Consider the following 24,608-nt stretch of genomic DNA (forward strand, 5'->3'; position numbering starts at 1 on the left):
CCTACAGGAACGGGCCACCGCCTTGATGTTATTTGAGAACGACAGGGTGTTGTCCAGGATCACGCCAAGGTTCTTAGCGCTCTGGGAGGAGGACACAATGGAGTTGTCAACCGTGATGGTGAGATCATGGAACGGGCAGTCCTTCCCGGGAGGAAGAGCAGCTCCGTCTTGCCGAGGTTCAGCTTGAGGTGGTGATCCGTCATCCACACTGATATGTCTGCCAGACATGCAGAGATGCGATTCGCCACCTGGTCATCAGAAGGGGAAAGGAGAAGATTAATTGTGTGTCGTCTGCATAGCAATGATAGGAGAGACCATGTGAGGTTATGACAGAGCCAAGTGACTTGGTGTATAGCGAGAATAGGAGAGGGCCTAGAACAGAGCCCTGGGGGACACCAGTGGTGAGAGCACGTGGTGTGGAGACGGATTCTCGCCACGCCACCTGGTAGGAGCGACCTGTCAGGTAGGACGCAATCCAGCGTGGGCCGCGCCGGAGATGCCCAACTCGGAGAGGGTGGAGAGGAGGATCTGATGGTTCACAGTATCGAAAGCAGCCGATAGGTCTAGAAGGATGAGAGCAGAGGAGAGAGAGTTAGCTTTAGCAGTGCGGAGCGCCTCCGTGATACAGAGAAGAGCAGTATCAGTTGAATGACTAGTCTTGAAACCTGACTGATATGGATCAAGAAGGTCATTCTGAGAGAGATAGCGGGAGAGCTGGCCAAGGACGGCACGTTCAAGCGTTTTGGAGAGAAAAGAAAGAAGGGATACTGGTCTGTAGTTGTTGACATCGGAGGGATCGAGTGTAGGTTTTTTCAGAAGGGGTGCAACTCTCGCTCTCTTGAAGACGGAAGGGACGTAGCCAGCGGTCAGGAATGAGTTGATGAGCGAGGTGAGGTAAGGGAGGTCTCCGGAAATGGTCTGGAGAAGAGAGGAGGGGATAGGGTCAAACGGGCAGGTTGTTGGGCGGCCGGCCGTCACAAGACGCGAGATTTCATCTGGAGAGAGAGGGGAGAAAGAGGTCAGAGCACAGGGTAGGGCAGTGTGAGCAGAACCAGCGGTGTCGTTTGACTTAGCAAACGAGGATCGGATGTAGTTCGAAAGTAAAAGTTCCTGTGAGACAAGACTGAAAAATATGCCACGTCTGTCTGATTATACAGTACCAACAATTTACACAGTACAATGGGTTTGCTGGTCGTTTTAGTTGCCAGCCGCCCATGCTGTGTTGAATACCCTGCATGGTCTTCTATTGGACCGTCTTCTTCGTCAAAGGACTCGAGTCTTCACTTTTCAGTGATCTTAAACGACATTAAGCACTTAATTGGCTATTGGCTCGCTCAACCATGTCTAAATAGGCTGCCTATGTGGCTGTTTTTGTCTTTCAATTAGATATAAAGAAATGTTCCTACAAACCCAACATAAGCAACTATTGTAGTATTCGCATTCTCGAAGCTGTGGCTTTACAACAACCTGAAGAGAAATGTCTGCATCGTTTATCAAGCATGTCTGCGCAACGCTGCTGCGCAGGGGATTCGCTGCTGGCAATTGTGGTGCTGCCTAAACTGCCCTGAAGAGAGCGCTGCTGCTCCGTCTGATATTCTCCTCAACAGAACCACATTCTGGTAGGCTACACAAAGTCAAACAAGTATACCTACAGTACGTTGTACAATGTTTTATAAATTCATTAGTTTATTTTTGACAGAATCCCTGGACATAAATCTAGTATGGCTTAACCAGAAGTATGAAACCTGGAAGGTAAGGAAGTCTAAGGTTTTGCATGAAAAGTTAGCAAAGCAACATTTACTGTATGAAATGTAATGTTATCACCATCATTCTATTTAAATTATTATCACACCCATTTTTGACTGGTAGAATGAATGAAATAAATTCATTAAAGGACTAGATGGAAAATAATGTACATGCATGGAAAATAAGATCTGTACAACTTGGTGTACAAGTCTGTATAAAGGCTGTATAGAAGGACCAGGGCATGGTGAATATTCCCTGTTGTCTCATAGAGAGATAACAGTACAGACTTGACGAAGGCTCTACTGGCTGTTGGATGCAGCTGGATGCTGAAGTTGAATGCTGAATGTACTCTTGAACTCTCTCTCAAATAGATCCTTCAATCTTTCGCCCATTTCACGGAACTCTGCATTATCCTTCAGAAAAAAAAGAGACAAATTTGTATAGAAAACATAATAAACAAACTAGAAATACAATAAATACAAATCATTTAGCCTAATGCAGCTTTGTTATGGATTAAGCAAAGGCACATTGTTAAAGTGTTATTCATGCATTAGCACAAGTAAAGTTGACTAGCATAATTCCAATACTTTCTTTCAAAATGTTAGCCCTGAGTCTTCACATTGGATACTGCAATAGTGCAGTCTTACCCTGTTAAATGTGGCACAGTTGGTGAAGATAAACATCACGTCAGACACAAAGTGTTGCACTGTTTTGTAGAGATTCTGCTGCAGCTTCTCCACAACCCTGCCCAGCCACATCGGAGTCTTTATCACACTGGTGTAGTTTCTCACCTGGCAATGAAACACAGACGGAGATATGTGAACTTTGATAAGCACACACAGAGAGAGAGAGAGAGAGAGAGAAAGAGAGAAAGAGAAAGAGAAAGAGAGAAAGAGAGAGAGAACCAAGCAAACTTACATTGATGCAAGGATCTGTCACAAAGATGTTGTCCTCGTCCTCTTTGTACAGACACAGCAGGAGGTACTGGCATTCCTGTCAGAGTAAACGTGACTGGTCAGAGAGTGTTTACATTTCATCCTGAATAATTATTTCATGTCAAGTATATAGTGATGCCTATAATGGACAGACAGACAGATCGGTTGAGTAATTGATTGATTGAAGGAAGTTGGAGGCAATTGGCCCAATTGTAGTAGTCATTAATACAGGCTCCTCACCAGTAGGTGGTCAGAGATTCGGCAGGTCAAGGCTTCCTGGTAGGTCATTTGTTTGGGGTAGCGCCACAACTGACTGGCCCCCAGAACACAGAATGTACACATCCACGTACGATTATCCCTGTGATAACACACATTTCAATAGTGCACAAATTAGCTGACAGCTAAGTTTACCTACACAGAACAGACCTCTCTTGTATCAAATGTATTTCTCTTACTCTCTCTCTCATCAACCCTTAACTACTCTTCTCACCCCAGCATAGCGTCATCCACATTAGGAAGATGACATCTCTGATGGAAGGAGCGAGGACACTTATCACAGCATATCAAGCTGCCCTGGCTTCTACAGATGAAGCAGTCGTCATCGTTATCTTGATCGTGCTGCCAAGACAGAAGAGATTGGTTAACAATCAAGCACCAACTTCATGTTTGTGTGTTAACGAATTTCGTACAGATTGGTTTCCCACACCCTTGTGTGTAAAAACAAGGAGACTCCTTATCACCGATTCTGTTTGCTATGTTTATTAATGTTTTGGCCAAGTAAATTAAACAGTTAAATACTAGAGTAAGATATGTTGAAATGCGGATTATATTATTTTGATGGCAGAAACTGAACAAGACCTGCGGAAAATGTTATTATGTGCAGTCAATTGGTGCAAAAGATGGGGAATCATGATTTTAATTTATTCGATTTTTTAATGCATTTTAGAAATCCAAGTACTAAGATAAGTTTTTTAGTTTTGTGGCGCTGTAGACATTCTTGAGTTTACTAGCAATTATAAATATTTGGGTCTTTATTTTTGATGACCATACTGTATGACCACCTTTCAATACGGCACATCTGCCCTGGCTGACTCAGCATGTAGAGCTTTTAGAAAAACAAAAACAGTCAAAGATATTAGTTATGCCACATATTCCAAACTTTATCAGACGTGTGTCCTGTTCTGGACTAATTCAGCAAGAGTGCGAGTTGCTAAGAGGTATCTCAAAGCAGAACTTATTTTTTAGGTGTCTACATGTTTGCACCTATACTGGCAATAACTGGGGACAATGGCTGGGAACCCTATGAGGTGAGATGGAAGGCGTGTATGGTGAGACTTTGGAATAGACTGTTGGATATGCCAATTGCCAGAAAAGTTTTTCAATGGGATCTTTTCACAGGAGGAGCCTGGGCAACCGAAATGTCGGACCTTTTCCAGCAGTCTGACTGAAAACATTTGTACAAAAATCTATTGCACTTTGTACCACGATATTTACACTTTCCTTAAATATGTGGCTGAGCGATGAGGAGAAACTTAAATGTTTTTTTGTCCATTGTGTATTTCTGTTTGCTGAATTTTTTGATAAAGACTGGAATAAAAGAAAAAGGGTGACCTATAACTACATTCTAAAAGTATTTAACTCCTAGATATGTCACGCCCTAGCCATAGAGAGGCTTTTATTCTCTATTTTGGTTAGGCCAGGGTGTGACTAGGGTGGGCATTCTAGTTTCTTTATTTCTATGTTTTGGCCGGGTATGGTTCTCAATCAGGGACAGCTGTCTATCGTTGTCTCTGATTGGGAATCATACTTAGGCAGCCTTTTTCCCACCTGTGTTTTGTGGGTAGTTGTTTTCTGTATTGTTTATGCACCTTACAGAACTGTTTTTTTCCCCCACTTTGTTCAAGTGTTTTGGTTAATAAAGAATCATGAACACTTACCATGCTGCGTCTTTGGTCAGCTCCTCATTACGACGAGAGCCGTGACAATATAGCAAAGTGCACGTGTGTGTCTGTAGGCCTGTCTCACACTTGAATCTTCTCTTTGTGCGAGACCAGGTTTAAATACCTTCTGTTGAATTTCTCTTTAGTTTTTATAATTTTTTACTGATCGAGGGTTAATATTATTGCTTGCATAACCTTATCTACTATGATGTACTGATTTATTTTTTCATTATTTATGCGGTGCACACTTCGCAGAACACCAGAAGAATTATCACTGAATTATCACTGAATCATTGAAATGTTTGTTATGTGTCAATTAAATACTGTAAGGGATGGGTTGCCAACTGATGATTTCACACGAAAATGTCATTCATTCATTCCTTATACAGTAATGTTAAGAAACATCTTGGAATTTCATTTTTACAACTGAAGCATTTGTTTAACCAATGTGATTGGCTGATTGGTAAGTGAGTGCCACCATATTTCTGAGGGTGGAGGGGGAAACTTACCTGGTCTTTGACCGTGGAGCTGCACAGCTTGCACTTACACAGGAGAGAGTGGATGTGCAAGAGCTTACTCTGAAAATTAGAAGCAAACAAAAACAGTAGTAGTACTAAAAATGTTTTTGAAGAAGGGAAACGTTTTCATCACAGGTCCTTAAAGACCTGCCAGACTATCTTAAGCCATTCCTAGTACAGTAGGTTGGTAAGTGCCAAACACACTTCTTTCTCTCTCTCCTCTTTTCCTCACTCTCTCTCTGTTCTCTTTCCCTCTGTACCTCGATGAGCACGCTGAGTGGTTTCCCGTCACACTGGATGTCTTTCTTCCAGGAGGGATCTTCCAGAGCTGACCCCTCCGTCACAAACTTCATCGGGGTCATCCAGCACAGCTCCGTACGGATGCTCTTTCCACACGACCCTGGGGCAACAGAAAAGATAAGGGCAAAAGGAAAAAAACTCTAATTAAACCCTATTATAAATCCAATATGTTTCACTACAACTGACTAGAGTGACATAGGGCTATGGAAAAAGAACCTGTAGTGTATTACCGACAATAGCGAAAATTGGTAATTTACATTTATTTTTACAAGGACATTTTCATTAAAAGTGCCAGTTTTAGACAGTCAGCAAATGTTCAACCGTAGTCGTTGGGCAGTACAGACAGACAATGAGCACATACAGAGCAGAGAGCAACATATGACAACTAACACTTAGAACACAGACAGACAGAGCAATGACACAAAAAGCAACCAAACAAAAGACAGAAAATGAACAAACAATATCTACACACCTCAAACTACAGACAGGTTGTGTGTTGCAGTTACGTGTGTCTGATGGCAGTGAGTTCCACACATGGGAAGCTCTCACAGTGAAAGCAGTCTGACTGAAGCTGCTTTTCCTTAAGGGAACTATACAGTCACATCTCATGGCCTTGTGGATCAGCTGAAATGGGTTTTCTGCTTGATAAAAGCACTAAGTGGGGGCTGTATTTGAGGTGCAGCCAGAGAAAGAGGGTTGCCAACATGTAATAGTGTCTCCAGTACCTCCAATAGTTTGAGACATGGCAATAGCTATAGGATTTTCTGAAGTTTATTAAACCTTGAGAGAATAAAATATGTACCTGATGCAAACCGATCCTTATGTAGCATTCCATTGATGGCTCCACAGGTGACTTTGAAGACACACTTTTTCACAACACCATGGCTGACTCCTGCACTGCTCTCTCCTCCAGCAGTATTTGCCTGCTCTCCTCTCTCTCCTTCCTCTCTTTCCTGCTCAGCTTCTTCTTCCTCCTCTTCCTCCTCACCATCATCCTCCTCAGATCCTGAAGTAAAGATAAACAAAGACGTTTAGGGTCAAAAACCTTATAGCAACTGTGACGACCCTCCCACTCTGTCTGCCGTATTCTCTCTTTGTTCTTGTTTCCTTATTAGGATGCCGGTGGGCGGAGTTGGGAGGGTCGTCAGCTACATGGGAAACACCTGGGCCCGGGTGTGTCCCAGGATAAATAGACTTCTTCCACATTCATTGGGGAGACTCTCTCCATGCAGACACAGACAGATTTGGTTTGTTTGCATTGGCACCGTTCAACACCCCTAATTATCACATGTACACACGCGGCCACTCACTTACACTACTGACTAAACACAAACCATTGTTAATTGTATTTACTTTACTTCAGTTAATAAATATATTTTGTTATTCTTTATCTCCATGTTGTCTCCCTTTTTGTTACGGACTTCGAGCCGGTTCGTGACACAACAAAAACACATGGTTAGAGAGACATCATCCCCTTTACCAGATAGTCATTTTTAAAGGATTCAGAAAGATTCCATTGAGTTGTGATTGGTGTACATACCTGTAATTGAGCCCGCTGATTGGTTGGAGGAAAACAGTGCTCTCTTGGCCTAGAAAGGAAAAATAGACAGACCAGTTGTATAATAAACATAATAGACTCTTCTTTATCTAATATGGTAAGGTGACTTACATTCATAAACAACATGTATTCAGATGCTATGACGATGCAGCACTTTCTTTGCATTTTCAATGGTCCCACATCTTTCCATGCCCAGTATGGTATAAGCCTCTACTTACAAAAACCGAATTGCCATGATGTTACCATTCTATTAATTTGTGAGGACCTGGATTATATTTGGTTGATAAAGGCAAGGATCAATTTTTTTATTCAGTTATTATAAAGTCATTTTTTACATAGAATGATGTGGGTGAACTGTTATATAGATATACAGTATGATGTGGATGTAGTAAGCATTTGAGGGCATTTGCACAACTAAATAGTCTAATTATATTTGTTGATCCAGATGATGTGGTATATGAAAGATTGGTCTCATACCTGTGCACACTTTCTTCTTTTAAAGTCTGGTGAAGATAAATGGCCTTCCTGAGGTGGGTAGGATGGTGATGGGGGGGGGTAGAGAAAGGGAGACAGACATTGCTTTTTAGTGTTGAATGACATATCAGTGAAATACCTGTACAGTTAGTTTCTTTACAGAAAAACAAAAAGGGTATAATGTATAGCTATAGTTTGTTGCTCCGTCTGGCCCAATTTTCTGGTATATGTAATGATAAACCGATATGCTGTGGTAAGATTAGGGGAGACCGGGGGTGGTTGTCTCAAGGGTTGGTTGTCACCGTGCTAATTACTACCAATCTAAATGGCGCTTTGTAATGTTTAAGTTAAAATGTGTGAATTCTTCGACAGAACTAATTCACCTGGCTAATTCATGTCAGCACGACAAAACATTGAGGTGAGGGGAAGTTATGTTTCGTATAGGTACAAGGGGGGAAAAGTGTGATATTTCTTCGTAAATGTTTTAATTAGTATCCATGAACAGGTATGTTTGTTGAAAACAGGAAAGGGAGAGCTATATTTCAAACCTATTTCTGAGTCCCTAGGTCAAGCTACGTGAACTAGCATCTTAAATGATTTAGTCGTTATCCCAGTTTATCGATTTACTTATGGCCCTGCCTACACCGAACTATTTTATTCCACTTTATTTGGAATGGTAAGCAAGGCTAAATTAAACATGCCTATTTATATAATGAATATGAATTCAGGGGGCTGAAATGATTAAATATTAAAGCATTGAACCTCTCTGTCACATGGATGACGCTGGAGAGACAAAGCAGCTAAGGGGAGTCAAACATTTAAGAAATAACGGACATGGAATGAGACAGGAACAGCGTCAGCATAAAAGAAAACAAAGACAAAAAACAATCAATGCAGAAGCGGGGAACAGAGCTGGGGAACTGACAAATATAGGAGAGGTAATAACAAGTGATGAGTGAGTCCAGGTGAGTCCAATATCGCTGATGCGCGTGACGAGGGAAGGCAGGTGTGCGTAATGGATGATAGGAGCGCGTGATGTTGGGCAGCCTGGCGCCCTCTAGCGCTAGGGGGGGGAGGGGGGGGGGAGCATGAGCAGACGTTACAGTACCCCCACCTGGGAGAACCGGCCGAGACATGGGCGCTGGGCAAGCCGGGTGGGGTGTGGATGCCCAACGAACCGGCAGGAGCGTGAGAGCCTGGTGAGCCGGCTGAGGCATGGAAGCCCGACGATCCGGCTGAGGCCAGCCTTTAGCCTAGCGTATTTACTTCACACAAAGTCGGCATGAATTCAAAGTACACGCATAATTGACACTGCCGGTCTGCACATGCGACCCGAATGCAGTTAATAAACCCTACAGGAAACCCCTACAGTATAGCCTATAAAAGAAAGTGTGCCTCTTAAGCTGTCATTGTGACTCTTCAGAGAGTCACAAATTTGATAGGTCTATGCACAATTCACTACATATGAGTCTCTGTTCACAGACATGAAGTCTGTTAGCCTTTTCCCTCATGCCTCTGAATTGTTATCTTCTCCTGTCCTAGAGCCTAGGCTATTTTCCTATCCAGTCCCTATCCCACTGAAACCCCAAATCCTGACTCCTGTCATGCATGAAAAATTCTTAACTTAATTTGGTGACACATAAGGTTGCATTCTGAAAGCACGTCTCTCGCCTACGCATGTCAAAATACCGTTATAACATGTCCCCCTCTTCTCTGCGCTGTCTCGTACTTACTGCCCATATGAGAACTTCGGTAGAGAATGTGTGATCAACAAATGATATGAGAGTAGATATGGATATTAAGATACCTTGATATTTAAACTATTTGCACTCTTCAAAATAGTTATCCATGAGCTGATCTGGTCATCAACGAATCATCAACAAGCCAAAATATTCTGACATTCGTTTATTATTAGGTTATCTAGCAAGCTTAGCAACGATGGTCATTTGAATTCTCATTTGACTGCCATTTGTATGATTTGACGACGCTATGGTCGGGATGTGCTCTGTGCGTCCTGAGTGCGCTCTGTGTCGTGAATTAATTAAGGAACATGATAACGCTCAGAATTTATGAACGGCCTGCTTTGCAATTCACAACAATGTCATTGGCGATCAAAGACCATTCTATGAAGGCGTCACTATAGATCCGGGTTTGAATCCTGGGCTGTGTTGCAGCCAGCCGCAACCGGGAGACCCATGAGACGACACACAATTGGCCCAGCGTCGTCTGGGATAGGGGAAGGTTTGGCCAGCTGGGATGTCCTTGTCCCATCGCGCTCTAGCGACTGTGGTGGCCGGGCGCATGCACGCTTACTTCAGGTCACCAGCTGTACGGTGTTTCCTCCGACACATTGGTGCGACTGGCTTCCGGGTTAAGCGAGCAGTGTGTCAAGAAGCAGTATGGCTTGGCGGGTCGTGTTTCGGAGGACGCGTGGCTCTCGACCTTTGCCTCTCCCGAGACCGTACGGGAGTTGCAGCGATGGGACAAGACTGTAACTACCAATTGGATATCACAAAATTGGGGAGAAAACATTTGATAAAATCAATTAAAAGTTGTTTGTATGTGTGTGTCAAGGAGTCAGTGTAAGAATGTGTGAATGTGTGGGTCCAGGTCCAGGTTGTGTGCATAGAATCAGTGCAAGAGTGTTATTGCAAACAAAAGGGTCAATGCAGGTAGTCTGAGGGCACATGCCAAATTTTTTCAGCCTCCTCAGGGGGAAGAGGCATTGTCGTGCCCTCTTCATGACTGTGTTGGTGTGTTTGGACCATGATAGATCCTTAGTGGTGTGGACACCGAGGAACTTGAAGCTCAGGACCGGCTCCACTACAGCCCTGTCGATGTGAATGGGGGTGTGCTTGGCCTTCCATTTATTGTAGTCCACGATCAGTGTCCTTTGTCTTGCTGACGTTGAAGGAGAGATTGTTGTCCTAGCACTACACTGCGAGGTCTCTGATCTCCTCCCTATAGGTTATCTCAACGACGTTGGTGATCAGGCCTACTACCGTTGTGCTGTCGGCAAACTTAATGATGGTGTTGGAGTCGTGCTTGGTCACACAGTCGTGGGTGAACAGGGAGTACAGGAGGGGATTAAGCACACTCCCCTGAGGTGCCCTGGTCTTTAGGGTCAGCGTTGCAGATGTGTTGTTGCCTACCCTTACCACCTGGGCGCATCCATCAGGAAGTCCAAGATCCAGTTGCAGAGGGAGGTGTTCAGTCCCAGGGTACCTAGCTTAGTGATGAGCTTCGAGGGTACTATGGTGTCGAACTCTGAGCTGTAGTCAATGAACAGCATTCTCAAGTAGGTGTTCCTTTTGTCCAAGTGGGAAAGGGCAGTGTGGAGTGCGATTGAGACTGCGTCATCTGTGGATCTGTTGAGGCGGTATGCGAATTGGAGTGGGTCCAGGGTGTCTAGGATGATGGTGTTGATGTGATCCATGACCAGCCTTTCAAAGCATTTCATGGCTACAGATGTGAGTTCTACTGGGCGATAGTCATTTAGACAGGTTACCATGGCGTTCTTGGGCACAGGGACTATGATGGTCTGATTGAAGATACGAGGTATTACAGACTGGGTCAGGGAGAGGTTGAAAATGTCAGTGAACACACTTGCCAGCTGGTCAGTGCAAGCTCTGAGTATGCACCCTGTGGCCTTGGGAATGTTAACCTGTTTAAAGGTCTTACAGTGACTCCATGTTGGAATTAGATATGAAGATAAAAAGGTTCAGTCCACAATTCAACCCAAGACCTCTGTGTTTCTCCTAATATTGAAAATAGTTTTGTAAGATATACTGGTGCTGAGAAATACACACAAGAGTAAAAAGAGTGACAACCAACCCGTCTCCCCTATATGATATTGTATATGATACAGACTATATGATACAGACCTATATATATCCCAGAGTGTAGTGTATGGCAACATTGTCCAAATGACATAGGCCTGATTAGAGTATGAAAAGTGACCAAGCTGTTCAACTTTCCTGTGTTATCACATCTGGTTGAATTGTGTTTTTAAATGGTCAAATAAATTAGATAAAAATATATGCTGTACCTGGATCAGTTTTTCCAGAGTGGTGTCTCTACAGCGGATACTGTACTTCCAGTTCTTACGGCTCTTCTTCCCCCCAAACTCCTCAAAGCCACTTGGGGTGAACCAGCGACCCTGGACCACAATGCACTTCTCCCCTGAGACAAACCAATAAGGAAGTCAGACATCAACCAGGAACCCTGAACCACAATGCACCTCTCCCCTGAGACAATGCAATGAGGAAGTCAGACATCATACACACCACCACAAATTAAAACCATGCAAAGTCAAATAGACTGTGGTACACATGTGCCTGACAGTGATTGAAACCTGGGTCTCCTGCACATCACAATACTGTGTTAACCCACTAAAGGCTATGCACTAGATCTGGGCCCGTATTCACAAAGGGTCTCAGAGTGGAACATTTATTGTAAGTGCTGATGGGTAAAAAATAAAAGCTATCCTTAATCATAAAAGTCACACCTAATCAACAGATTTTTAGGACACCTGTCCTAACAAGTTAAGAGTTACCAGCAGGTGTCTTGATAATAGAAAAATGCAGCGAGTCAGTGGTTCCTGCGCCACATGCAATTACTTTGGAGTTGTTAAAATAATGTTTTGATATTTCTGCTGTATATGATCAATCCATAAATGATCTAGACCTACTGTACATGTAACAGTATCTCTTGAGCATTTGACAATGATTTCACATGAGGCCAATTCCACAAGTATATGCCTAAATACTTATAAACACTAGGCTAATAAATAAACACGTTTTTCTTTTGATTATTTATTTATTCACATCATGTCAAAGTTATCCAACATCACTTTGTTAAAAAAAATCTGTTTAAATTGGGCACGCCTATAAATTGGGCAATTGATGGCATCTACGGCTTATGTTAAATTTGATTGTGTTCGATGAAAATGATAGACCTTTCAAACATTGTTTACAATGTTGTATGCAACATTATCTGCAAGTGACTTGATGCCTTGTGTGCCAAAGCGATTCAGAGTTGTTAAATGGGAGTGACGAGAGTGTTGATATAACGGTAATATTGTCAAAATTCCGCTTTAAACAACCATCAGAATTGGTTAAAAAAAATATGCATGTCAACATATTAGAACAGGCAACAGTGGATGCTGTTGAGGGGAGGACGGCTCATAATAATGGCTGAACGGATGGAAACCATGTGTTTGATGTTTTTAATACCATTCCAATCATTCCACTCCAGCCATTACCATGAGCCCGTTCTCCCCAATTAAGATGCCACCAACCTCCTGTGGTAGGCAATGTGATCGTGCCAGGTGAAAATGATATCCAACTTTTTACCATTGCAACATTTGATGTAGGCTACAGTCACATTCACCATGGTTGCATGTTACCTATAGAGTTTACAGGCAAGGACTGACCATCCATGCTATTAACAATATAGCATTAACCATGTTTTGAGGGTATACGTAATTTGTTTACATGTACTTTGTTTACAAACATTGGAGTAAAACAAGCGTATACAACATTTTGTTCTGATGGGGTAAAACAGTTGAACTAAGCTCATGAGTTATATTCTTCAAGAATCAATGGGCACATATCATAAATGTGTAAGTCCAAAAATGTATGTAGCAACTGCAGATTGCCACTTTTAAGGTCTCAGGCAAGGTTATTCAGCCAAACCACATCCATCATTACACACAAACACATAATATAAAGTCCTTGTTATGACATACCTTTGGCCAGCTTGTCCCTGTTGAGCATGCCTTCTTTGTCCCCACAGGTGACTGGGAGCTGGCTCTTGTAGATTGGCCAGGTCCAGATGTCAGCTTTCTCCCCCTTCCTGAAAGGAGAGCCTGCATGGGGACACATTGGGGACAGTCATTAAGATTTGACTTAAAATATATATATTTCACCCCGCCAAAACAATAAACCTACTTCCTACCCTATGAATTCAAGAGTCAATATTTACTCAAGAAAATGTCTGTTTGAAGTTAGAGGTACTTTAGACTTTCCTACTCAAGGCCTCCTCTTTTACCCCAGGGAACATAAGCCGGGGACTCACAGTATTTGAGCCTCTGGACTTTCCTCTTCTGACTGGGGGTGGACTGGGTGGATGTGCTGGGCTGCTCCTCCTCCGCACTCGCACTTCTCTTTTTCTGTTTCCTCTTTTTCCTTCCTGTCTTCTCCTCCTCCTCCTCTCCTCCTTCTGCTGAAGCCTTCTTCTTCTTATCCTCCTCCTCTTCCTTCTCTGGCAGTTTCTCATAGAATGTGAACGACCCTACAAGGGATTGGTGGCAACATTGAGCAAACCATGCAACCTAATTCATGTACACCTAATAAATAATTATTAGAAATACAAATTAGACAGGGCTTTGAACCTCAACTTCAAAGTATCCACCATTGAGACTACATTTATATTATACTAGGAGTTAGAATTATATATAGATATTAGCCTATCCATACAAATGCCATAATAAGAGAGTAATAAGAGAGTAATAAGAGTGAAGGCTCCAGGACTGACCGTCCAGCAGGCGGTTTCGTAGCAGGCGTAACGTGGGATACTGCTGTAGGAGGTGATCCCTGAACACACAGTTCCAGAACACCTTGATGCTGTCGGGCCTCTCTGCCTCCACCCAGTCCAACACCCGGTACACACCCTTCTCCCTCAGCTCCTTACTCCTAATCAAAATCAGCTTCTGCAGGAGGGGTCAAATACAAAACCATGGTCCAATTTGTGGGGGTTAACAAATTTTGGCTGGAGTAGAGTGATAGAATTGATTCTCTAGAAGCAACTACCATCCCAATCAGTTCATGTGACAGACAGGAATTCATGAGCATATTACAAATCAATGATCATCAACTCCAATGTCCACTTTTACAATAACATTCAAAGACGTGTTATTTATATTTTTTGTACCCAGCTAGTAATAGGAGAGTGAATGGTCTTAGTGTACACAGTACACTCTTAGAATTAGTGTTGAACCGATGAACCCTGGAGAACCTCAAGGAACCTCTAGCGAAAAACTGATCTTCATTATCGGTTCACAATGCACATTAGTGACATCTGCTGGTTAACAATAAACAGCAGCGTATGATTATCAGAGAGACGTTGTTTTAATCCACTGCTATCATCTGAACTCTGTGGCGCGGCAGTAAATTGTGGCAGTAAGTTGGAATACCAGCTTCGCATCTTTACTGTTTTTCAAAAACTGAATCTATGGCATTATTTAAGATGCTTAAGACAGAAACGTATACTATACTAAATAAATACAAATATTTGAACAGTGCAGAAAGTGTTTCACATAAAACCATTTTCAAAATAGTGAGCCTTCAACAGGATTCCAACTCATACCCTTACAACCCTGAATGTTCTCTACTCTAACAGGTAAGCTGCTAGAACCACAAAGAAATCAGTGGGATTTCGTTTTTTGTAACACGCGGTCTGAAAAAGCATGTGATGAGATGAAGCTTCGGACGTCATTGATGACGCACTCGTGAAAAAGTGATACACACATCAGCACACTACCTCGAAGTAGCTGCTTAGCGATTTCGGCACATGCCTCCGAGCTCCGGTATCAAACGTAACACTATAAAACACCAAATATTAATTCATATGCTTTAGGGGAGTGTGGGGTAAGTTGAGCATTTTTTAAACATTCAGCACCACTCCGTCAAGGGAAATATAGTGTTCTTTCTAACAAAGATATCTACATATATTTCAGGATGTTGTGTATCCCGGAAATTATCAGAATTCAGGAAAACATTACAATTTTGAAAACATAGCTAGTCACAAAAAAAGTGGTCTCTTGGCACAATTTACGAGGTAAGTTAAGCCTCCTAAAAATGTCTACTGAATGAAATATTGCCACTACCTTTTTAAAACCATGTCAATCTTTATTTCCCAAACACAATTCGCAATCACTTTTTGTATTTTAATAATTTGAATAATCTTTTAACACAGGTTTAACACCTAACAAACACTTAAAAAAAAACACTTTTAGCATAGGCCAGGCCCTATTGTTGCCTCATATGCCAGCAATAATGCCTTGCATTACAACTGACTTCAATTTGCTCAACTTGCCATTGGCTCAATTTACCCGATGGGAAACATTTGGACTGTATTAGCCCACACAGCTACAAGGATGCACTTTTATGCTAGGTTTAGGATCTCATATTAAAGCTTGTAGAGACTCCAACTGATATACAGAACAATATTATAATGATCTACTTTGGTTCAGATAAAAGCATCATGATACCTCTAACACAATAAATGTATTTGACTTGGTGAAAATCTCTTTTTTGGAAATAACTTGCTTACCACTTTCTTCCTTCACAGACACCATCAGATGATGACCTCTTTCTAAGTACTTGGTAAAATATTTCACCAATCCCTTGTAATTACAGTAAAATACTATGAAATTCAAACCCTCACCTCAATAAATGTAATTCATTCATCCAATCATTAATTCCTTTCGATGATGGTAGCATTTACAGTATAGGCCTAATACAGTACATTTTACAGTATTGTACTGTGTCATTACACAGTACTTGCTATGATACTGTATTTATATTACAGTAGGTGTACTTTAATATTAAATACAACATTTTACTTGCCCCTGAGCTGTATATAATTTACTGTCAAATTCATGATGACCCCTTCAAAGTAAATTAAGGCACATAGCCTATTATTTTTTAAATAATTAACTAGGCAAGTCAGTTAAGAACACATTCGTATTTACAATGACTGCCTACACAGGCCAAACCCGGACGAGGCTGAGCCAATTGTTCCGACAAGAACAACAACAAAAAGACGTCAACAATCTAGTTTGGGACTCCCAAACACGGCCGGTTGTGATATAGCCTGGAATCGAACCAGGGTGTCTGTCTGTAGTGATGCCTTTAGACCTTTGCACCACTAGGGAGTTAATGTAAACTAGACCCTTTAAACATTAAACTAAATATGAAAACATTTCAACAATCTAGTTGTTTTTTAAGCTGTTGAATACAGACTTCTGGTGTAAAAGTAGGTCTAAACCTTGGAAATTTGGCGGTCTCTACTGCTCTCACCTTGTACATGTTCTCCGGAATGAGGTGGTGGTCACGGAGCTGGTTAAGAAAGGTGTGTGGTTGCACCATGCACGACATCTCTGTCCTACTACAGCGTAAAAACTGCAGTAACTGCTTATCTGTCAGAAAAGCCAACGTCTCCATTGGCGCCGATCGTAACTGTAGTTCACCTCTTCAATTCAGTTTTCTTTGTTGAAAAAAATCCAATATTTACCAGGTCACTGAATATATTAACAGTTTAATAATTAATGAACAGGTTAAAATTGGGTTGCACGTATAGATTCATAAATGAAAGTATGATTGTAGGCTATTTACATTTCAATTTCAGGCCCAGGGTGGAATGATTCATTCAGATGATAGACGCGCAAAAGCAATCGAGACGAAAATAGGCTACATTCCAGTTAGAACGATGGACGTAATCAAAAAAGTTTTCCGTTGTAGGCCTACAGCATGTTGCTATTGTTCTTTTCGAAGATAAAATAGATCTCCCGCCTGCACTGAAACCCACTTCAAATGACGTTTGGAAAGTGAAAATGCTCATGTGACCGGCCGATCCCGGCCGCCATAGGCGAGACCACAAAATTGCCGCCCCTTATCAGAATAGTCCCAGTAAGCAAAATGACGTTAAAAAGACGTCTACAATACGTATTTTCAAGATGTCGAAGTTAGGTTCATTGTAGGTTCTGAATGAAAGGTTAAAATACGTATTTTCCAGATGTTGAAATCAGGTTCAAATCAAAATGTGTTTGTCACGTGCGCCGAATACAGACCATACAGTGAAATGCTTACTTTTACAAGCCCTTAACCAACAGTGCAGTTTTTAAGTGAAAAATAGGTATTCGGGTAAACGATAGATAGGTAAAGAAAGAAAGAAAACAGTCAAAAATAACAGTAGCGAGGCTATATACAGGTGGTACCGGTACAGAGTCAATGTGCGGGTGCACTGGTTACTCAGGCTATTTGAGGTAATATGTACATGTAGGATTAGTTAAAGTGACTGCATAGATGATCAACAGAGAGTAGCAGCAGCATAAAAGAGGGGTTGGCGGGGGGACGACACAATGCATATTCCTGGTAGCCATGGCCATAGCCATTTCATTAATGGTTCATTTTTGGGTTCTGAATGACAGTTGAAAATACATTATTTTTTATACGTTTACGTTTGAGCCAAATCAAGGCTGGTCCAGATGGCACCAAAAAAGACAACTGGACAAGACCAAAAAAAGGCATCAGTGTCGGTCAGTGCTTACTGAGGTATAGCTTACAGTGTCACCTGAAATTGAATTTTAGGAATGCTCATCTATGTGGTAGGCTCACCATTTGTAAAACACACCAAAAAAGACTGCAGGTCCGGACAAGAACAACAACAAAAAGACGTCAAGAAGACGTTGGCCCGTGCTCACTGGGGTGTAGCCTACCATGTCCACAAGCAATGGAATTTTATGAATGCCCATTGATATGGTAATCCCACAGTTTGTAAAGCAGGCCTTTGCATTGGCTTTATTAGTCGAAAGCGATATTTAAACTCTGAATATCAGCTACCCAACTAATCCTGAGCCTATTTGCAATGTGTTGACACTGCGGGAAATGCAGAAGTATTTCCCTTTTCAATAAAAAAAAAAATATGGATACAAACTTGAAACCACTGAGCATGACAATTTAGCCCATGGGATGAAACTAATGGACAGCAGTTGTGAGTAGCCTGACGGTCCAATCCATATGGTCAATTTGACTTTTACCTGTCCTATTTTTAGGACATGTTGTTTGTTAACATGTCAGCACATTTTTTATTTGATTGGGCGCCATTTTGGTCAGGCTATTTGATCGAAGAAACCTAATGTAAAAAGTTTCCATCTCATTGCAGTTTCATACACTATCACCGGCCTGTAGACTACAGAAAAGGACACATACTCATTCTACCATATGCTATATCTGCTACACGATTTATGTTAAATTCGTTTTTTGCGTCTCCATCAGCACCCTGGAGATGCAGGCTGGGAATTGATAAGATAAATATTTTGCATCCCTGCCTTTGACAAAGTGGACATTGCTTATCACAGGGCGGCATCAGCGCTCACCTAAAAAGCCCATATGCCACTGGTCGAGAGAAATTGTCATTGTTTTTGGGCAGAATTATGTGAGGTTTTATGTGTTGTTGGAGGTACAACTTGGTCAGTTTAGCTTTAAAAAAAATGCCACCGTGTCAATCTGCCGCCATAGACCTAATGAGCGGGTCGGCAGGTTTCAGACGTCCTTCCCATAAACAGAGCAATACAATTGCACACTCAATTCGTGCAAATATATATTTTTTAAGTATTTCAGAAGAATTGGTGCATTTTATTAGTCTTTTGTGTGGCTTAATTCGTGTGAAAATATTATTTTTGCGTGACTTCATTCTGAGGAAAATACATTTTTGGGGGGCAAACTTCAGAACAATCTTATGAAAGTTATTAGAGCAATGGTGTTCTACACTGCCTTTTTTGTGTGTCCCACATTATTTATATAAAAATGTGTTATTAACAACCCAATATTGTTAATCAACCAGGTTGTCACAGAAATAATTATAATATAATAGTAGCCTTACAATGTTTTTTATTTTATTACACCCAGTACCGTTTTCTATGCCTGTTTTCGCTTAATACTTTGTGATACTGGTGCGCTTGTAGACAAAAAGGTCATTGTTTTTGTGGTATCGATGAAGGTATTTTATTGGGGAATGGGGATCCATTTTTATGATGGGAAATTATTATACACACACCCGCACACAAACACTTACACACATATAAACACACTTTGTTAGTACTCATGTTATAGCCAACTCTTGACTTTTGTATGAATAATTTTTTTATGAAATATTTGTATCTAGTGGTCATGTATTCATTATCTTTAACTGTTTGTAGTTTGCATGTTTCAGTAATGATTAACATGTTTATATTTGGCATTTTTATACATATTCTGTATTTCCACTAAAGAAAGCAATAATTAATCAACACACTACTGTAAATAAATGGACACTAGCTGTTATAATTTGGAAATTGCTCTCCGGAAACAAATTGTGACAAATGCTCAGTCTGAAGCCATTCGGCTGTGGGTTTCACAGCCCTATAATAATGACACAAGTTATATCCCATTAAAAAGTGTTTATTTACAACATATAAGATGTTGGAAATATTGGCATAGGAGAGTCTGAAATTAAGTAAGGAAAACTTTCACCACAGGAAAACCCCAACAGGACCAAGCGGCGTGGTAACCTGCAGGAGCAACAAAGAGAGGAATGGACATGGGAGGATGAATTGTTCGGAGAAGGACCCTGGGATCAGCCTGGAGAATATCGCCGCCCCAAAGAAGAACTGGAGGCGGCGAGAGCTGAGAGGCGCTGGTATGAAGAGAAGCAACAGCGGCAGCAGGAGCAACAATATCGGGACTACACTACTTGGGAGGAAATAGACAGGTGGGCGGTCGACCCAGGGAGAATGCCAGAGCCCGCCTGGGATTCGATGGAGCAGTGTGCAGAGGGTTACGAGAGAATGAGATTGGCGAAGCAAGCACGGCGGCGCGGAAGGAAGCCCGAGAGTCAGCCCCAAAAATGTATTGGGGGGGGCTCAGGGAGAGTGTGGCAGAGTCAGACCTGAGCCAACTCTCCCTGTTTATCGTGAGGAGCCAAGGAGGAGACCAGAACCAGAGCCGGTGTTGGAGGTGAGCGAAGCTGAGACTGTGAAGGAGTTAATTGCTGTGTTGGTGTTTTAAACATGGAATTCGCCCGACGGAGCGTGTCGGGGATTTGATGGCACCTGGGTCAGCGCTCCATACTCGTCCTGAGGTGCGTGTTAGTCGGCTGGTGAAGTTGGTGCCAGCCTCACGCACCAGGCCTCCTGTGCACATCCCTAGCCTTGCACGTCCTGTGCCAACACTGCTCTCAAGATCTCCAGTACGCCTTCACGGTCTAGCCCATCCTATGCCACCTCCACACACCAGCCCTCCGGTGGCAGCTCCCCGCACCAGGCTTCCTGTGCGTGTCCTCGGCCCAGTACCACCAGTGCCAGCACCACGCATCAGGTCTACAGTGCGCCTCGCCTCTCCAGCGCTGCTGGAGCCTTTCTCCTCTCCTGCGCTGCCGGAGTCTCCCGCCTGTTCAGCGCTGCCCGAGCCTTCCTCCTCTACAGCGCTGCTGGAGTCTCCCGCCTGTTTAGCGCAGCCAGAGCCTTCCTCCTCTCATGCGCTGCCGGAGTCTCCCGCCTGTTCAGCGCTGCCCGAGCCTTCCTCCTCTCCTGCACTGCTGGAGTCTCTCGCCTGTTTAGCGCTGCCAGAGCCTTCCGCCTCTACAGCGCTGCCGGAGTCTCTTGCCTGTTTAGCGCAGCCAGAGCTGTCAGTCTGCATGGAGCAGCCAGAGCTGTCAGTCTGCATGGAGCAGCCAGAGCTGCCAGTCTGCATGGAGCAGCCAGAGCTGTCAGTCTGCATGGAGCAGCCAGAGCTGCCAGTCTGCATGGAGCAGCCAGAGATGTCAGTCTGCATGGAGCAGCCAGAGCTGCCAGTCTGCATGGAGCAGCCAGAGCTGTCAGTCTGCAAGGAGCTGCCAGTCTGCAAGGAGCCGCCAGAGCTGCCAGTCTGCAAGAAGCCGCCAGAGCTGTCAGTCTGCATGGAGCAGCCAGAGCCGCCAGTCAGCATGGAGCAGCCAGAGCCGCCAGTCAGCATGGAGCAGCCAGATCCGTCAGTCTGCCAGACTCTTCCAGATCCGCCAGTCAACCAGACTCTTCCAGATCCGCCAGCCAGCCAGGATTTGCCGGATCCAACTACCTGCCTGAGCTTCCTCTCAGTGCTGAGCTTCCTCTCAGTGCTGGGCTTCCTCTCAGTGCTGGGCTTCCTCTCAGTGCTGAGCTTCCTCTCAGTGCTGAGCTTCCCCTCAGTGCTGAGCTGCCCCTCAGTCCCGAGCTGCCCCTCAGTCCCGAGCTGCCCCTCAGTCCCGAGCTGCCCCTCAGTCCCGTAGCCCACAGCCATATGGCATAGCCAGATCAGGACCTATCATGCGGACAACTCAGAGTTTGCTATTCCGTTCTTTTGAAATAGACTACATTTTCTTTGTCTCAGACCTGTCTAAAATAAATATTGTGATGCCGTAGGCTACATTACATGGATTGATTAGACTTTTTCAAATGTAGATGTTCCGAAGGTTTGCATCAGTGGCTTGTAGGCTATGTCTGGAAGCTCGGAGATGCTAAATGTGTTTATGTTAATTAACGGTCAATTGCTGTGAGACCTGCAGTTATTTGCTTGACAATCACCAGCTGACAAAATTGTGACTGCCACAGCCCTACACCCAAGTACTTCTCTGCAATGGTCACCTACACTCATTAAAAACCCACTGCCCCATTCTACTACTTTGACCATATCTGTTTCTGCCTATGCCAACAGCCTGGGAAGATGGGACACCACCCCTCAGCAAACCCTATAACTTTTCTGAAGTCAAATCTCATATACCCAAATACTTCTCTGCAGCTGCCACCACAACATCCATTTTCTGTCATTAACTTTCCATTTCTGCGGTACAGTTGATAACCCTTGCTATGAACGCTAAGAAGCCAACCTTACTGAAGCTCACTCATTACCCTATTCCTTTGTACTGGCACAAATCTACTATTCACTGGGATCCTCTCAGGATCCAGCACCCTTGACCCATCCTCCGCACTAATCTGCCTCTCTCGCACCAGACACCTCCGATCCCCAGCATCACGAGCACCCCTACAATTGACACACACAACTTTATCCACCGAAACTACACAATCCTCTGTCGCATGCCCTCCAGCACACTTCCCACATCTTGGAATCTCCCACTTACACACTTCTGCAACATGAACAGAATTGTTGCATCTGAAACAGTGCAGTGGATTCTGCACAACAGCTCTAACAGTATAACTAATATATCCTAACATGACTTTGAGACTCTGACTCAAAACTCAAAAGGACTGACAATGACTTTTTCACCACGCTCCCCACCAGGTCTGCGTCGCACCAAACGGGATGAATCACAAAAACCAGGAATTTTAACTTAAATTGTTCCACCTTCACACTTAACGCTACCCCAGAAATCACTCCTTTCAATGGTGCCTTATTCCTAAGAGCAAAACAAGAAACAGATATTGACCCAAGTTGCGTGACACAAATTGCCTTCTCCCTCTGGCCAGAAGTAACTGATAAAGGAAAATTATAGTTTAGATGATCAATTACGTATACATTATTAATTAGAACCATTTATACTAATGCTATTATGTTATGGTATGAAAAGTAAAAGTTATTGGTTAAGCTGTTACTGAAAATGTAAGCAGAATGAATTAATTGTCTGGGCCTCTTGGGGAGTTAACGTGGGAGCGAGGCTGTGGCCGGTCCGACAGATAAGAAATGTCTGGGAGACGTTCCAGGCCTGATGAACAATGGGCTCTTGTGAGAATCAGAGAGAGGGGGGATAAACTGATGATGTCATGTTCAGTTTATAACCTGTGGAAAAATGTGTATGCTGTAGTACTCATCAAGAATAAATGCTGAACTTGTTTTTAAGACTGGTCTCGTGCTAATTCATGCAAATGATAAACTTACAACTTATCATGAATTAGAAATGAGTGTGAATTTAATTGGTTTTGGCAATTAAACATAAAGGGATTTAGAATTCCTCTAACAGTAACACACACAAATATCACAAGTCCACTGCAGTTTACCTTCACTGATTCAACTGCACGCAACTCCTTTCTAACCCACCCACTTTCTAAACCACAAATGGATCAACCAAAAGGCAAGCGTCCGAAAAGGCAGGCTGAGTGACAACTCTTTGAAACGCCTATGTCAAGCAACTTGACTTGATTCAGTGAGCAGCATCGCAGTGAAATCATCTCAAACAACACTGAAATTGCATCAAAGATATATATTTTTTATATACACATCTCCCATTTGGCATCCCTCTTGTGGTGCGCTGACGAACTTTGGGACTGGTAGGGATATCTCTTCTCCATGTATCTGTCAGGTGAAGGTCAGGTTTGGCAAGGTACAAAAGGAAAGATGTTACATTTTTTTCTTTCTCAGCTTGATTTTATTAAAACAAACTTTAATGAATTAAACATGTAAAGAAGTAAAGAAAAAATATAAAATAGTGGAGGAGGGATTGGGTAAAGCATACAAACCCAGTTTAGGGTAAGGGTATAGGTTTAAGGCAGGGTTCCCAAACTCGGTCCTCTGGACCCCAAATAATCAACTAATCATCAAGCTTTGATCATTTGAATCAGCTGTGTAGTGTTAGGGCAAAAAAACAAAACTTGCACGCCTTGGGGTACCGAGGACCGACTTTGAGAAACGCTAGTTTAAAGGGAAGTGTTGGAAATAGGATACGGATCTAGTTTAGGCTAAGGGGTCTTGGGTTAGGGGTAAAAAACATTATTCAAAATAGAAAGTAGGGAATGAAAACTTGTTCTTCAGAATACTATGGGGGGAGTAGTGGTTTGTGATTTTTGAGCGGTGGGATGAATGGTCGTGGTTATTGCTGATGTTGTTTGGGATGAATGGCTATGGTTATTGTTAGTGTTGTTGGTGTTTACATTGTTCAACAGGCGCGGCAGAGAGGATTTACACACAGGTCCTCTCACGAACAGCAACATACCGTCTTCACATCGGTTTGGATATCAGGTAAGTTTTTCAGGTAAGTAATTAGGTAACTATGCATGTTTAAAGGGCACTCTGGGTAAGTATGCGTGTAATAAAACGTCACTCCAGGTAAGTATACATATTTTAAAAGGAGGATTATATGACAAAAGAACAAAACATTCCCAAAAGCTCTTCTTGAGGATGCTTTGCTGCCTCAGGACCTGGACAACTTGCCTTAATAGAAAGAACCAAGAATTCTGCACTGTATCAGAGAATTCTACAGGAGAATGTCAGGCCATCCATCTGTGAGCTGAAGCTGAAGCGCAGCTGGGTCATGCAGCAAGACAATGATCCAAAACACACAATCAAGTACATGAAAATGGTTAAAAAGCAACACATTTTAAGTTTTGGAATGGCCTAGTCAAAATCCA

At 42.8% G+C, this 24,608-nt stretch overlaps 2 protein-coding genes across 3 annotated transcripts; one reads left to right on the forward strand and one right to left on the reverse strand.

Moving 5' to 3' along the window:
* Positions 1–1,654: 1,654 nt before the first annotated feature.
* LOC115104005 (nuclear body protein SP140-like protein) lies at positions 1,655–16,698 on the reverse strand. Its single transcript, XM_029625127.2, has 15 exons — positions 16,555–16,698; positions 14,009–14,183; positions 13,550–13,765; positions 13,221–13,340; positions 11,520–11,653; positions 7,475–7,522; positions 6,980–7,028; positions 6,242–6,445; positions 5,400–5,539; positions 5,131–5,199; positions 3,172–3,299; positions 2,922–3,039; positions 2,665–2,739; positions 2,394–2,537; positions 1,655–2,159 (listed from the first exon to the last, which is right to left on the reverse strand). Exons 1-15 carry the CDS (start codon positions 16,696–16,698, stop codon positions 2,046–2,048), a joined length of 1,878 nt encoding a protein of 625 aa, XP_029480987.1. The 3' UTR covers positions 1,655–2,045.
* On the forward strand, positions 15,011–23,103 carry LOC115104006 (uncharacterized). 2 transcript variants are annotated; one of them, XM_065006404.1, is made up of 3 exons: positions 15,011–15,310; positions 15,824–15,858; positions 19,773–23,103. In XM_065006404.1, exon 3 carries the CDS (start codon positions 20,339–20,341, stop codon positions 21,536–21,538), a length of 1,200 nt encoding a protein of 399 aa, XP_064862476.1. In that variant the 5' UTR covers positions 15,011–15,310; positions 15,824–15,858; positions 19,773–20,338; the 3' UTR covers positions 21,539–23,103. The 2 variants fall into 2 exon arrangements, with proteins under 2 accessions (XP_064862476.1, XP_064862475.1); XM_065006403.1 differs by having other exon boundaries at positions 15,011–15,858.
* The last annotated feature ends 1,505 nt before the right edge of the window (positions 23,104–24,608 follow it).

This window comes from Oncorhynchus nerka, linkage group LG21 (genome assembly GCF_034236695.1).
Source record: "Oncorhynchus nerka isolate Pitt River linkage group LG21, Oner_Uvic_2.0, whole genome shotgun sequence".
NCBI lineage: Eukaryota > Metazoa > Chordata > Actinopteri > Salmoniformes > Salmonidae > Oncorhynchus > Oncorhynchus nerka.